The 13,802-nt window shown below is 45.3% G+C and overlaps 1 protein-coding gene across 1 annotated transcript in view; it reads right to left on the reverse strand.

The window, feature by feature from the left end:
- The window catches only part of LOC111955963 (trafficking protein particle complex subunit 9-like), a 211,846-nt gene that overhangs the window by 124,079 nt on the left and 73,965 nt on the right, over nucleotides 1-13,802 (reverse strand). The window contains 2 exon segments of the mRNA XM_023976355.2: nucleotides 5,203-5,363; nucleotides 12,433-12,565. Of these exon segments, the coding sequence (XP_023832123.1) occupies nucleotides 5,203-5,363; nucleotides 12,433-12,565 (294 nt within the window).

Here is a 13,802-nt window from a genome sequence, read left to right on the forward strand (position 1 = left end):
GGGCCCGTGTGCAGTTGGTTGCTGATTGCGTCGTCTTGGACTCGAGGGTCGGAACATCTGGGTCGTACAAGTGGAGTCCGGCTAGGGCTCGGTAGGGTGATGGCCTCCATTGACTGAGTTCTTCTCAAAGACACTTCATTGCATGACGGAAGTGAGTGCTACGGGCGGTAGTCGTTAGCTTTCCTAGCTTCTTGGGAACAGGAAACAATGGTTGGGCCCTCTTGAAGCATGTGAACAGCAGATGGGATAAGGATTGATGAATATGTCCAGTACAACACACCAGCCAGCTGGTCCGCGATGCCTCTGAGGACGCGGCTGGAATGCCGTCCTTGGCCTTGCAGCCTGTGCGGAGGTGTAAACACGTTTAAATGTTTACTCACCTCGCCCCTGCGCATAGTTGGAAGGAGAGCCCGCAGTTTTGGTAGGGCCGTGTCATGCACTGTATTGTCCTGGCAAAGCGGGCAAAAATTGCTTTAGCCTTGCTGGAGCAAGACATCGCTGGTCCTCGACGGGCTTGGTTTTTCTTTTTGTTAATCCGGTGATGACGTAGACCCTGCCACAATACCTCTTGTGTCTTGAGCTGTTGAATTCGACTCGATTCTTGTCCTCGTGTACTTGAGACTTAGCCTGTGTTGATTGCCCCCCCCCATTGCGAGAGAAATACTTACACTGTTTGTATTCGGTCATGCTTCCGGTCACCCTTGCCCTGGTATAAAGCATGGTTCGCGGCTCCAGTTTCCACGGCCGAAATGCTCCCGTCAATCCCACGGTCTATAGTCTCTGGAGAGTGTTTTTATCAGATTGGCTGTGGTACCGACATGTCAATGCACTTTCCTAATAACTCGCTCATCCGGATCAGCATATTCGTGTCAATATTGTTTGTTGGACCGAGATGCGGAACAATTCTCCAAACCCGTGATCGAAGCACTGTCTTGCAAGTCGGGATTCAGATTGGTCGTGACCAGCGTTTGAAAAGAACCTAGTAGCGCGGAGCTTTTGTGAGTTTTGTTTGTAGGCTAGGAAATCAACAAAATAGGAGTTGGTCAGCCTTTTCCGAACCAGGGGCGGAGGGGCCTTATAAGCTCAGCCGAAATAGACAATTAAGATATAACAATAGTCTATGTTTTTCCAGAGCCCTGCGCCTAGCACATCGATATGCTGATAAATTTAGAGTTTCTTGTTTTAATAGCCTTGTTAAAATCCCCACTACAGATGAATGCAGCCTCAGGTGATGTGCGTTCCAGTTTACACAAGAGATCAGATAAGAAGTTCGTTCTCAGCAGTCAAAAGATGTGTCTGCCTTGGGGGGAGCTATTAACGGCGTGTGATATGACTTGACGCAGAATTACCCTTGCGATAGATAATGCCTCGACATTTCTGATCGTTGAGAGTTGCTAGACTCACCGTGAACAGAACGACTTAGAGTTTCTTGTGTGTTGTTATGATCGATCACACCAACTTCCGTCTTATCATAGAGCTATACCCCCCCCGCCCTCTTCTTACGAGAAGATTGTTTCTTGACTGCCTGTCTGTCGGCGCGATAATAAGAAACAGCTTGGCATGCACGACTCCGTTAGCGTCCCTTGAGTAAGAACGTCTCAGCCAATGTGTTTCCGTGAAGCAGAGCCAGCGTCATGCAATCGCCTGATCGTCTCTCGGAAGATGCACCGCGTGCCGGATTTTCATCAACCTTATTTCCAAGAGACATGAGAACACATTGCGCCAGAAGTACGCTATACTACGGAGCCTGGAGCGCATGTTGCCCGGACTCCGAACAGCTGACCACCGAGGACCGCCACGTTTTCCCCTTTCGGCGTCGCACAGGTTCGCGGTGGGATCACATAACCATGTTGTAATTGTTGGAAAGCACACCCAACACCTCGGATCCGTTTCAAGGGGAAATTCAATATTCCATGGTACGAGACGATGATGAGGTTGACGTTAATCGATTACATTCCATGTAGTTCTCCCACACTAGTATGATGAAACCCTAGATGCAAAAACCGGCATCAAAAAAAGATGCCAACCCCAGCGTAAGCCTACCAACGACGACGTCGTACCGATAAGCAAATAACCAACCGTTAACAAAAACACAAATACTGCATATTTTCCCACGGAACACCCTGACAGCGAGCACCAATCTCTTTTCGGGCCGCCAGAAATAGCGTTAGAGTACAGTATCTACACATATACATATAGAGAGTAATGTAGGGTATGTAAACATTAGTATTAAGTGGCATTGTTTGAATGGCTAGTGATACATTTTTACATACATTTCCATCAATTCCATTATTAAAGTGGCTGGAGTTGAGTCAGTATGTTGCAGCGCCACTAAATGTTAGTGGTGGCTGTTTAACAGTCTGATGCGCTTGAGATAGAAGCTGTTTTCAGTCTCTTGTCCCTGCTTTGATGCACCTGTACTGACCTCGCCTTCTGGATGATAGCGGTGAACAGCAGTGGCTCGGGTGGTTGTTGTCCTTGATTGATCTTTTTGGCCTTCGCTGGACATCGGGTGGTGTAGGTGGCCCTGTGAGGTCAGGTAGTTTGCCGACTACAGCCCGACAGGATGCTCTCGATTGTGCATCTGTAGGAAGTTTGTGGGTGCTTTTGGTGACAAGCCAAAATTTCTTCAGGAGGCGCTACTGCGCTTCTCACAACGCTGTCTGTGTGGGTGGACAATTCAGTTGTCTCGTGATGTGTACACCGAGGAACTTTAAACTACTACCCTCTCCACTACTGTCCCCGCGATGTGTAGGGGTGCTCCCTCTGCCTGTTTCCTGAAGTCCACAATCATCTCCTTTGTTTGTTGACGTTGAGTGATGAGTATTTTCCGACACCACACTCAAGGCCCTCAGCTCCTCCTGTAGGCGTCTCGTCGTTGGTGTAATCAAGCCTACCACTGTATGTTGTCCGCAAACTTGATGATTGAGTTGGAGCAGTGCATGGCCTACGCAGTGTGTGGTGAACAGGGAGTACAGGAGAGGCTCAGAACGCACCTTGTACCACCCAAATGCACCCCCTAAATGCTGAGCTGTAGTCGATGAACAGGCATCTCACATAGGTATTCCTCTTGGTCCAGATGGGTTAGGCAGTGTGCAGTGTGGTGCATTGCGTCGTCTTGACTATTGGTCGTAAGGCAAATGATTGGTCTATGGTGTCAGGTTAGGGTGTCGGTGATATGCCTTGGATAGTCTCTCCAAAGCACTTCATGAGACGGAAGTGAGTGCTACGGGCGTAGTTGTTTAGCTCAGTTACCTTAGCTCTTCTGGAACAGGAACAAATGGTGGCCCTCTTGAAGCAGTGGGAACAGCTGACTGGGATAAGGATTGATTGTATATGTCCGTAAACACACCAGCACGCGTCCGCGCATGCTCTGAGACGCGGCTGGGGAATTGCCGTCTGGGCCTGCAGCCTTGCGAGGCGTTAACACGTTTAAATGTTTACTCACCTCGGCCGCAGTGAAGGAGAGCCCGCAGGTTTTGGTAGCGGCCGTGTCAGTTGCACTGTATTGTCCTCAAAGCGAGCAAAAAAGTTATTTAGTCTGTCTGGGAGCAAGACATCCTGGTCCGCGACGGGGCTGTTTTCTTTTTGTAGTCCTGATTGACTGTAGACCCTGCCACATACCTCTTGTGTCTGAGCTGTTGAATTGCGACTCACTTGTCTCTATACTGGCACTTAGCTAGTTTGATTGCCTTGCGGAGGGAATAGCTACACGTTTGTATTCGGTCATGTGTTCCGGTCACCTTGCCCTGTTAAAAAGCAGTGGTTCGCACTTTCAGTTTCGTGCAATGCGCCATCAATCCACGGTTTCTGTTTTTGAATGTTTAATCGTGCGTGGGTATAATGTCGCGATGCACTTTCTAACTGGAAATCCTTACCGAGATCAGCGTATCGTCAATGTTGTTTGTTGGACGCAATGCGTCTATACCATCTACTGCATCTTGCCTATGCCGTTCTGTACCATCACTCATTCATATATATTTATGTACATATTCTTTATCCCTTTACACTTGTGTGTATAAGGTAGTAGTTGTGGAATTGTTAGGTTAGATTACTCGTTGGTTATTACTGCATTGTCGGAACTAGAAGCACAAGCATTTCGCTACACTCGCATTAACATCTGCTAACCATGTGTATGTGACAAATACAATTTGATTTGATGACTCTGAAGAAGGTTGCCTTTGAACAGATTGCCTTTTAATAATATGTTAATAGATTGAGAAGATAACTGGTGGGATCCTTTTCAAACCAACACAACTTGTTGATATAAGACTGTAGCCTACTTTATGGTGAGTAATGTACTGAATATTCTTTCAGATTTTGTTAGAGAGAAGGGATTCTTTCAATGTGATTAATGAAGACAATGAAACGCCTTGATAAGTTCAAGGTAAGTTCACAGCCAGGACTTCAACTGAAAATGTGAAGACTGTACTGTATGTTAAAATCAAAGCAATAGCAAAGGACTGTCTTCCTATAAGAAGAAGACAGATTGTTTCCCCCCAGCCCTGTTAAAACCAGTGTATCCATAATGTAAGAGTCTGCAGGCTGTTGAGGCTCCACAACAGCACTGTACTGGCAAGCCACTCCCACATCTACCGTAGACATTCTGCTCATCACATGAGTTTCCTTGGCAACTTCAAAAGGAATGGCGTATGTTTGTGTCTCGAATTGCATCCCTCTACAACGCCAACAGTAAACCACAGCTCTGACAGAGCAGGTGGGTCATTTGAATTTAAACCACGCACCACAGGTGGACTACAGTTGTAACTACAAGTTTGACGGCTAACTACGTGACACAACTGTTGATGTGCAACGTTTTGTCAGAACATATTCCAGATGTCAGCTGGATACATGGGGGAGGGAGGGGGAGGGGGAGAGAGAGCGAAACTGCAGAGCTTGGGCGATCCCAGCTCTGCAAAGTAACACAAAGAGAAAAGACATAAGAGCATGAAAGCTGAAGAACCGAAACACAATGACCAGTGACCTCTAACGCTGACGAGAGGACAGGAGGAGTCACCAGGGGAGAGAGAGGGAGAGAGAGAGACAGTGAGAGAGAGGGAGTGAAAGAGCGACTGTGAGAGAGGGACAGAGAGAGAGAGAGACAGAAAGAAACAGATGGAGGGAAAGTACATCAAAGGAATCACTGGTTTAAAAACAGCATGAAAGCGTGTGTGTGTGTATGCGTTTTGTCTGACCCCTGACCTTTAGTATTACAGGTCTTGGAGGCGACCTCCAGCGTCTCCAGGTCTTCAGAGCCAATGTTCTCCAGAGTGATGGTCAGATGCTGGGTCTCTCCGTTAAACAGCTGGACAGACACACTGCTGGACAACTCCTCTTTAGAGGGCTGAAGGGGATGGGCCGACCTGGAGACAGATACAGAAGGGTTAAAACATGTCTTCAGACTAGTGCTGAACGATTAACACAAATATGGTTATTTGTCGGTTTTTAAATCAACTAATAGACCTACGTCAATTCAATTGGAATTCCATTTTGTTCTTTTTTTTTGTAAGCTCAATGCACAATTTCTCTAGAGATATATAGTGCCTTCAGAAAGTATTCAGACCCCTTGACTTTTTCAACATTTTGTTAGGTAACAGCCTTATTCTAAAATGTATTAAATAAATAAAAATCCTCAGCAATCTACACACAATACCCCATAATGACAAGGTGAAAACAGGTTTTTCGATTTTTTCCCAAATTGTATTAAATATAAAAACAGAAATACCTTATTTACATAACTATTCAGACCCTTTAATATGAGACTCGAAATTGAACTGAGGTGCATCCTGTTTCCATTGATCATCCTTGAGATGTATCTACAACTTGATTGGAGTCCACCTGTGGTAAATTCAATTGATTGGACATAACCCGATGGTCACTCTGACAGAGCTCTAGAGATCCTCTGTGGAGATGGTTGTCCTTCTGGAAGGTTCTCCCATCTCTGCAGCACTCCACCAATCAGGCATATTATGGTAGAGTGGCCAGACTGAAGCCACTCCTCAGTAAAAAGCACATGACAGCCAGCTTGGAGTTTGCCAAAATGCACTTAGACTCTCAGACCATGATGAAACCAAGATTGGCCATCCCTACGGTGAAGTATGGTGGTGGCAGCATCATGCTGTGGGAATGTTTTTCAGCGGCAGGGACTGGGAGACTAGTCAGCATCGAGGCAAAGATGAACGGAGCAAAGTACAGAGAGATCCTTGATGGATTCCTGCTTCAGAGCGCTCAGGACCTCAGACTGGGGCGACGGTTCACCTTCCAACCTGACTTCCGTCTCTGAATGTCCTTGAGTGGCTCAGTCAGAGCCCAGACTTGAACCTGATCAAACATCTCTGGAGACCTGAAAATAGCTGTGCAGCAACGCTCCCCATCCAACCTGACAGCTTGAGAGGATCTTGAGCCAAGGTTTATGGCCACGTTGGACCAGTACACCACAAAGCATATTGAGCCAAGGTTTATGGCCACGTTGGACCAGTACACCACAAAGCATCCTTGAGCCAAGGTTTTGCCACGTTGGACCAGTACACCACAAAGCATATTGACCAAGGTTTATGGCCACGTTGGACCAGTACACCACAAAGCATATGAGCCAAGGTTTATGGCCACGTTGGACCAGTACACCACAAAGCATATTGAGCCAAGGTTTATGGCCACGTTGGACCAGTACAACCACAAAGCATACTTGATCGCAAGGTTTTGCCACGTGGACCAGTACACCACAAAGCATATTGATCCAAGGTATGGCTACGTTGGACCAGTACACCACAAAGCATATTGATCCAAGATTTTTGGCCACGTGGACAGTACACACAAAAGCAATTGAGCCAAGGTTATGGCCAGTTGGACCAGTAACCCACAAAGCATATTGATCCAAGGTTAGGCCACGTTGGACACAGTAAACCACAAAGCATATTGATCCAAGATTTATGGCCTCGTGGACCAGTACACCACAAACAATTGATCCAAGTATGGCCACGTTGGACCAGTACACCCACAAAGCATATTGATCCAAGGTTACGATGGCCACGATTGACCAGTAAAAAACCATCAAGAGCAAATTGAAACCACAGGTTTATGGCCATGTTGGACCAGTACACCACAAAGCATATTGAGCCAAGGTTTATGGCCATGTTGGACCAGTACACCCCTATGCTGCTGTCCTTATTCCATTCCAAGGGAGGAGCACCTGGACACAGATTGCAGGTCATGCTGGATGTCCTACTCCAGGTAAAGTGTTCTCAGGAAGAATTCACCGTTTTATATTTAGCTGGCTGATGTTTGGTGCTGCAATTTAATCCACAGGCCCTGCTCTGCTACCCAAGCATTGTACGCATTTTAGTAATATATGATACTTGGATCGGTGAATGCATAGATTTCACTCCTTCACATGCACAGATTCAATCCAATGACAACAGTGATTTAATTCTATATCCGGGTCATGATGTGAGTTCAGTGAGTAATTTGCTTGATTGACTACCTGGCTGAAGGAGGTGACCACATTAAAGACAACCATGTGAGGGCAATAAAGCATTTTCTGACCTGAATATTCTAGTGAGTGAGTGAGTGAGCGAGTGAGTGAGTGAGCGAGTGAGTGAGTGAGTGAGCGAGTGAGTGAGCGAGTGAGTGAGCGAGTGAGTGAGCGAGTGAGTGAGCGAGAGAGTGAGCGAGCGAGCGAGTGAGTGAGTGAGAATGTTCACTGCATTCTGATAAAAATAAGGGCATCTCATAATCCAGATTGATTTAAATTTGCATGTAAAATTTGATCCCAACATCGAAAGAATGTGTCTATTTGTGTTTTTTACAGGAATCTGAAGGGGGTGATGTCCTGCAAGACCTTGCACAACATGTAATGAAAATCTCTGTGATCAAGAAGGAGGGTGCCATGTCGAGTGATGGTCCAGAGGAGATGGGTCCTAGAGGGTGTCCCAGTGATCACCGGTCTGGGCAGTGTCGCACAGGCTTGTGCCATTCTTCTTGGCATGACATTATGCTCGGAATCTCAGCTACCTACACGAGGCATTCCAGAACTGTTTGTGGAGCTGGACTGCTCAAAGCTCACAGTCAAGATGACAGCCTAGAGGACAATTATCATAGACTGAATGTCAGGGTTACTTTGTAAGACCTTCGTAGTTAAACACGGAGGAGCCTCTGGAACTATTATCTCCCTTTATTTGTTCTGGTAGCAGGTCAGGAATGGTGTCCTCTACCACAGGCCTGCCTCTTGTTGTTGTTGAAGCCGCCTGGGGCACAGCATCTGTGCTGGGACCAGCCTCTGCCTACCGGAGGTTAGTCACCAAGAGGCTGAGCTCGAGCACATTGTGGTCTAAGAACCCGTCCCCGATCGGCCCACTGCAATGATCTGGGATAAATAAGTTAGAGGTTAAGGAAGACACATTTATTCTTCAAAGTCTGATTTAAAGGTTCAGTGCCACGGTATTTAAGTTGTTTTGTATACAAAATAGATGTTTTTAATAAGGATGTCATGTCAATTTTGACATTTGAAATACTGACATTTGAATCCGTTTGACAATTTTGAGGTTTCATCAAGGTGCCAACATTTTACCACAGGTATTTAGAAAATTCTACCAGGGTCTGTCTGCACAGTATGGTTGTTATGACATCCCAATGCTACCTGGATCACTGATAGTCAAACTACAAAGCTTTGCAGGTAATCTTTTGTATTGTATTTTTTTATTTATAAATTTAACCTTTTTTATCACAGGTAGGCAAATTAGAGAACGTTCTTTCATTTACAATTGGAGCCTGGCCAGATAAAGCAAAGCAGTCGACACATACAACAACCATAGTTCACCACATGGAGTAAAACACAACATATAGTTCAATAATAACAAGTGAAAAAAAAATACTAATAATAATTTAATAAAAAAAACACGTTTAACTGATTTCTATTGGGAACTTTTGAAAAAAAAAGGTTTAAATTTATGGTTTAAAAAAATATTACAGARTGAATATAGGTGGCATCCATTGGCAGTGTTTGTGAACAGATAAATGTTACAGGAAGAAACTAATACAAGTGTTTAGATGACATGATTATTGGGGTTGTCATCTCTTTTTATTTCGTTTTTTTTACCTTGTAGGCAATATTTTATTTAGGAAAATAACCCACASTGCAAACCACGAGCTATTTGAGCCTCCATGAGTCCCCATTTTTGTTGTTATCCATGGTTACTATGAGAATACTTTGGTCCTTGTGAAGTCTAYGGAGTTGAAGCTCCATTCTCTCCTAAAGACACGGTTCTGCCCACAGAGATCCTATACTAGCAAGTGTTAATGTTCTAGTTCCTAATTCTAGGGTTTTGCCGACCTGCAGCAATCAGGACGTACCTGCAATGTTGATTGCAATTCTGTAATTTGTCAACTAATAATTTGAGAATTTAATTGAATTTAATTTAATAAGAGCTGTTTTGCAAACCGTTGATGTTTAAATAAATGGTTATCAAGGATTCCTGGTGTACTGATACCTTTTCTCTTAGGTGAGCCGATCGAGTAAAACCAAAGTAAAAATGTGAACCTTTCTGAGTTGGTCTAAATTAATATATAATGTAACAATGACTCATCATTCAGATATAATAACAATTTCATGTAAACTTAGCAAAAAAAGAAACATCCCTTTTTCAGGACACTGTCTTTCAAAGATAATTCGTAAAAATCCAAATAACTTCACAGATCTTCATTGTAAAGGGTTTAAACACTGTTTCCCATGCTTGTTCAATGAACCATAAACAATGAATGAACATGCACCTGTGGAACGGTCGTTAAGATACTAACAGCTTACAGACGGTAGGCAATTAAGGTCACAGTTATGAAAACTAAGGACACTAAGAGGCCTTTCTACTGACTGAAAAACACCAAAAGAAAGATGCCCAGGGTACCTGCTCATCTGCGTGAACCTGCCTTAGGCATGCTGCAAGGAGGCATGAGGACTGCAGATGTGGCCAGGGCAATAAATTGCAATGTCCGTAGTGTGAGACGCCTAAGACAGCRCTACAGGGAGACAAGAAGGACAGCTGATCGTCCTCGCAGTGGCAGACCACGTGTAACAACACCTGCACAGGATCGGTACATCCGAACATCACACCTGCGGGACAGGTACAAGATGGCAACAACAACTGCCGAGTTACACCAGGAACGCACAATCCCTCCATCAGTGCTCAGACTGTCCGCAATAGGCTGAGAGAGGCTGGACTGAGGGCTTGTAGGCCTGTTGTAAGGCAGGTCCTCACAAGACGTCACCGGCAACAACATCGCCTATTGGCACAAACCCATCGTCGCTGGACCAGACAGGACTGGCAAAAAGTGCTCTTCTCTGACGAGTCGCGGTTTTGTCTCACCRGGAGTGATGGTCAGATTCGCGTTTATCGTCAAAGGAATGAGGGTTACACCGAGGCCTGTACTCTGGAGCGGGATCAATTTGGAGGTGGAGGGTCCGTCATGGTCTGGAGCGGTGTGTCACAGCATCATCGGACTGAGCTTGTTGTCATTGCAGGCAATCTCAACRCTGTGCGTTACAGGGAAGACATCCTCTTCCCTCATGTGGTACCTTTCCTGCTCAAATATTTTTGTTGCCTAAAATATTTTGAGTAGAATCAGGAAATCATATTTCCTGATAGTGCGTCTAGACACTGCCCAACAGAGGGTCTGGGACTTTCACCCTGTCTTGATGTTGGCCACTGGGTGCAAATCTACACACATACAAATATCATCTAATTTTATTTGTCACATACACATGTTTATCAGATGCTATTGCGGAGTAGCGAAATGCTTGTGTTTCTAGCTCCAACAGTGCAGTAATATCTAACAATTCACAACACACWCAACCTAAAAGTAAAAGGGAATTAAGGAATATATAAATAATGGGATGAGCAACGTCGGAGTGGCATAGACTAAATACAGTAGAATAGAATATAGTATATACACATATGAGACGAGTAAAGCACAAGCATACACACACACACACACACACACACACACACACACAAATAAAGCAACACAGATATTCAAGGCCCTGGCCATTGGGAAGGGGAACCACAAGTCAAAGAAAATGAGATACAAAAGAAAAGGAGGACGAAGAGAGAGAAAAATAGCTTGATTACAGCAAAAGAGTACAACTTGGACGATTATTCTGAACAAGGTACAATGAGGTACTGAGGGAAGCCGAGTGGCCAAATCATAGAGGAACAAGACGGGTGGTGATTTCAACAGAGGTCCATTTAGTCCCTTCCATGTTAGTTATTACTTCAAACTGAATAAAAACTCAATCTAGAGAATTGGATTTCAATTGTCCACTTTGTGCATGTGCTATTACTGAAGCTGACTCTGTTGGGTACAGGAATCAATACAACAGTCAGTCTCAGAATTATGTCTGTACTGTATTGTTATTGTCCAGCAGCAAGCGACTAGGCTGAAGAGAAAGCATATCTATCCAACTATCTTTCTACCTAATAAGACAGAGAACCTGTAATTATCAAAGTATACATAATTACTTAAGTTCTTAGTAATTATAGAGGTTCCTCTGAGGCGTCAGTGGGTAATTTAAAAGTAGCCGGAAGAAGCAAGAAATCCAGATATGACTGAACTGAGTGACGACTGTTTAAAGGACRACTCTGCCTTGCAGACAAGAGCCTGTCTAGGGATTGGGGCTGTGAATTAGCACTAGCTAAAAGTATCAAGATGCCACTGGGAGCTGGTCGTGTTTTTGGTCCAGAAACCCCACTACTTCTCATTCATTTTAAAGTGGCTATGACTAAGCATTCTGACTACCTACCGTTCCCAGGTGGCTGCCCCATCATCTCTAAAACACACCATCTCAGAGCTGGAGTAAAGTGGAGAATTTCACAAGCAAAGGAGCAGTGCATTCTTCAGTCACTTTAAGGTTGTACCCATGAACATTGAGGTGAGACTTCCAACTGTTAAAGTGATTGGTAATAACAAGCAGTGGTGGGGAGTGATTGGTTTGATGACTGGTAAGAATAGGTGCACAACAGGAAATAGGAGAAGAGGAAGAACTGCTAGCGTCTAGCTCCAGGATAGAGGTCACTGCACTGTGGTTCGTATAGGCTATAGTACATCATCTCTGTGTGTGACCGGGCATTAATAGGACTGACTGAAAGCCACTTCTGATGACACAGCAGCTTTAAAACAGAGAACAAAGGACTCTTAGGTTTGATTTAATGAGGCAGAACAAGGGGGTATAAGGTAAAGGTTATGGATAGACTCAAATAGACTCAAAATGTTATACTTGATCAGCTGTCAACGACTTGATTCATTGATCTGTTGAATCAGGTKTGATAGTTCTGGTCCCCAGAACCAGGATAAATAAAACCTGCTATAACATGTACTGTGTGGACAGGGTGTTTGAGGTTGAGGTTAGGGTGAAGGGGGTATGGGTTAGGGCGCAGGGTGTCTCACCGTGGTAGAGAGGTGCTGAGCTGGAGACGGGGTAATGATGGAATGACCTCCACCATACAGCCACTGGTCAACACACTGGGTAGACCCTCCAGGAGACAGTCACTGGTCACACCAAACACTGACGTGTGGTAGCCTACAGGGAAGAGAGAGAGGGCGAGAGAGAGAGGTMAAATTCAGTGCCCTCAAACCAAGGACTAACAAGCACTCCGATAACTTCTCTCCATTCTACAAAGGGTGACACTGAGAACACAATTCTAAAGGATTTCTATCCAATCATCCTCTCTTCAGAAAAAAAGGGTCTAACTTATTCATCTAATACAAATGGGAGAAATAGAGTTCTGAGTCTTGGTTTGGTTTGGTTTAGAGTTGGGACTCCCACTGTGGGATAACAAAGGTTTACCCTCTTAACACCCACACACCTCTATTCACCCCCACACTCCTCTATTCACCCCCACACTCCTCTATTCACCCCCACACTCCTCTATTCGCCACCACACTCCTCTATTCGCCACCACACTCCTCTATTCGCCACCACACTCCTCTATTCACCACCACACCCCCACACACCCTCTTAACCCCCACACTCCTCTATTCACCACCACACGGCACTTCCTCTATTTTGCACCCAGCACACTCCTCTTATTCACGCACCATCGTCATGATTCTCCTCTATTCACCACCACAGGCGCGTGCCTACTTATCACCCGCTTAACCCCCCCACACACTCCTCTACTTACTGACCACACTCCTCTATTCACCACCACACCCTCCTGCTTATTCAGCAAGGCGACCAGGCACTCCTCGTATGTCACGTTCACCTACACTCCTCTATTCACGCACCGGACACTGCCTCTATTCAACCACCACATGTTTTATGTATGTCTGTGTTTTCCGCCGAGCATCAGCCTCTTAACCACAGCTTCCTCTATTCACACAGCGACAACCTCCTCTAATTCACGCAACCACATCCTCCTCTATTCACAGGCACCTACACCGCGCCAGCACAACGCGCGCTTCTACGCCCAACACTTCCTCTAATTTTGCTACAGCAACCACACTCCTCTAATTCACGCCACCACACTCCTCTATTCACCACCACAATCTGCTCAGTTCACCCCCACGACACCGCTCGTTACCCCCGGCACACGTCCTCTATTTCAATCTCACCGACAACTCGCTCTATTCACCACCGACTACTCCTCTATTTCAGCACACCGAAAATGCTCCTCTATTTCACCCACCACAGACTCCTCTATTTGCACCACGACACTTCCTCTATTCGACCACCACACTCCTCTATTCACCACCGGGGACACTCCTCTTGAGTTGCACCAACCACAGACTCCTCTATTTCACGGCACCGACATGCT

The sequence above is a fragment of the Salvelinus sp. IW2-2015 genome, linkage group LG31, assembly GCF_002910315.2.
Source record: "Salvelinus sp. IW2-2015 linkage group LG31, ASM291031v2, whole genome shotgun sequence".
Taxonomy (NCBI): domain Eukaryota; kingdom Metazoa; phylum Chordata; class Actinopteri; order Salmoniformes; family Salmonidae; genus Salvelinus; species Salvelinus sp. IW2-2015.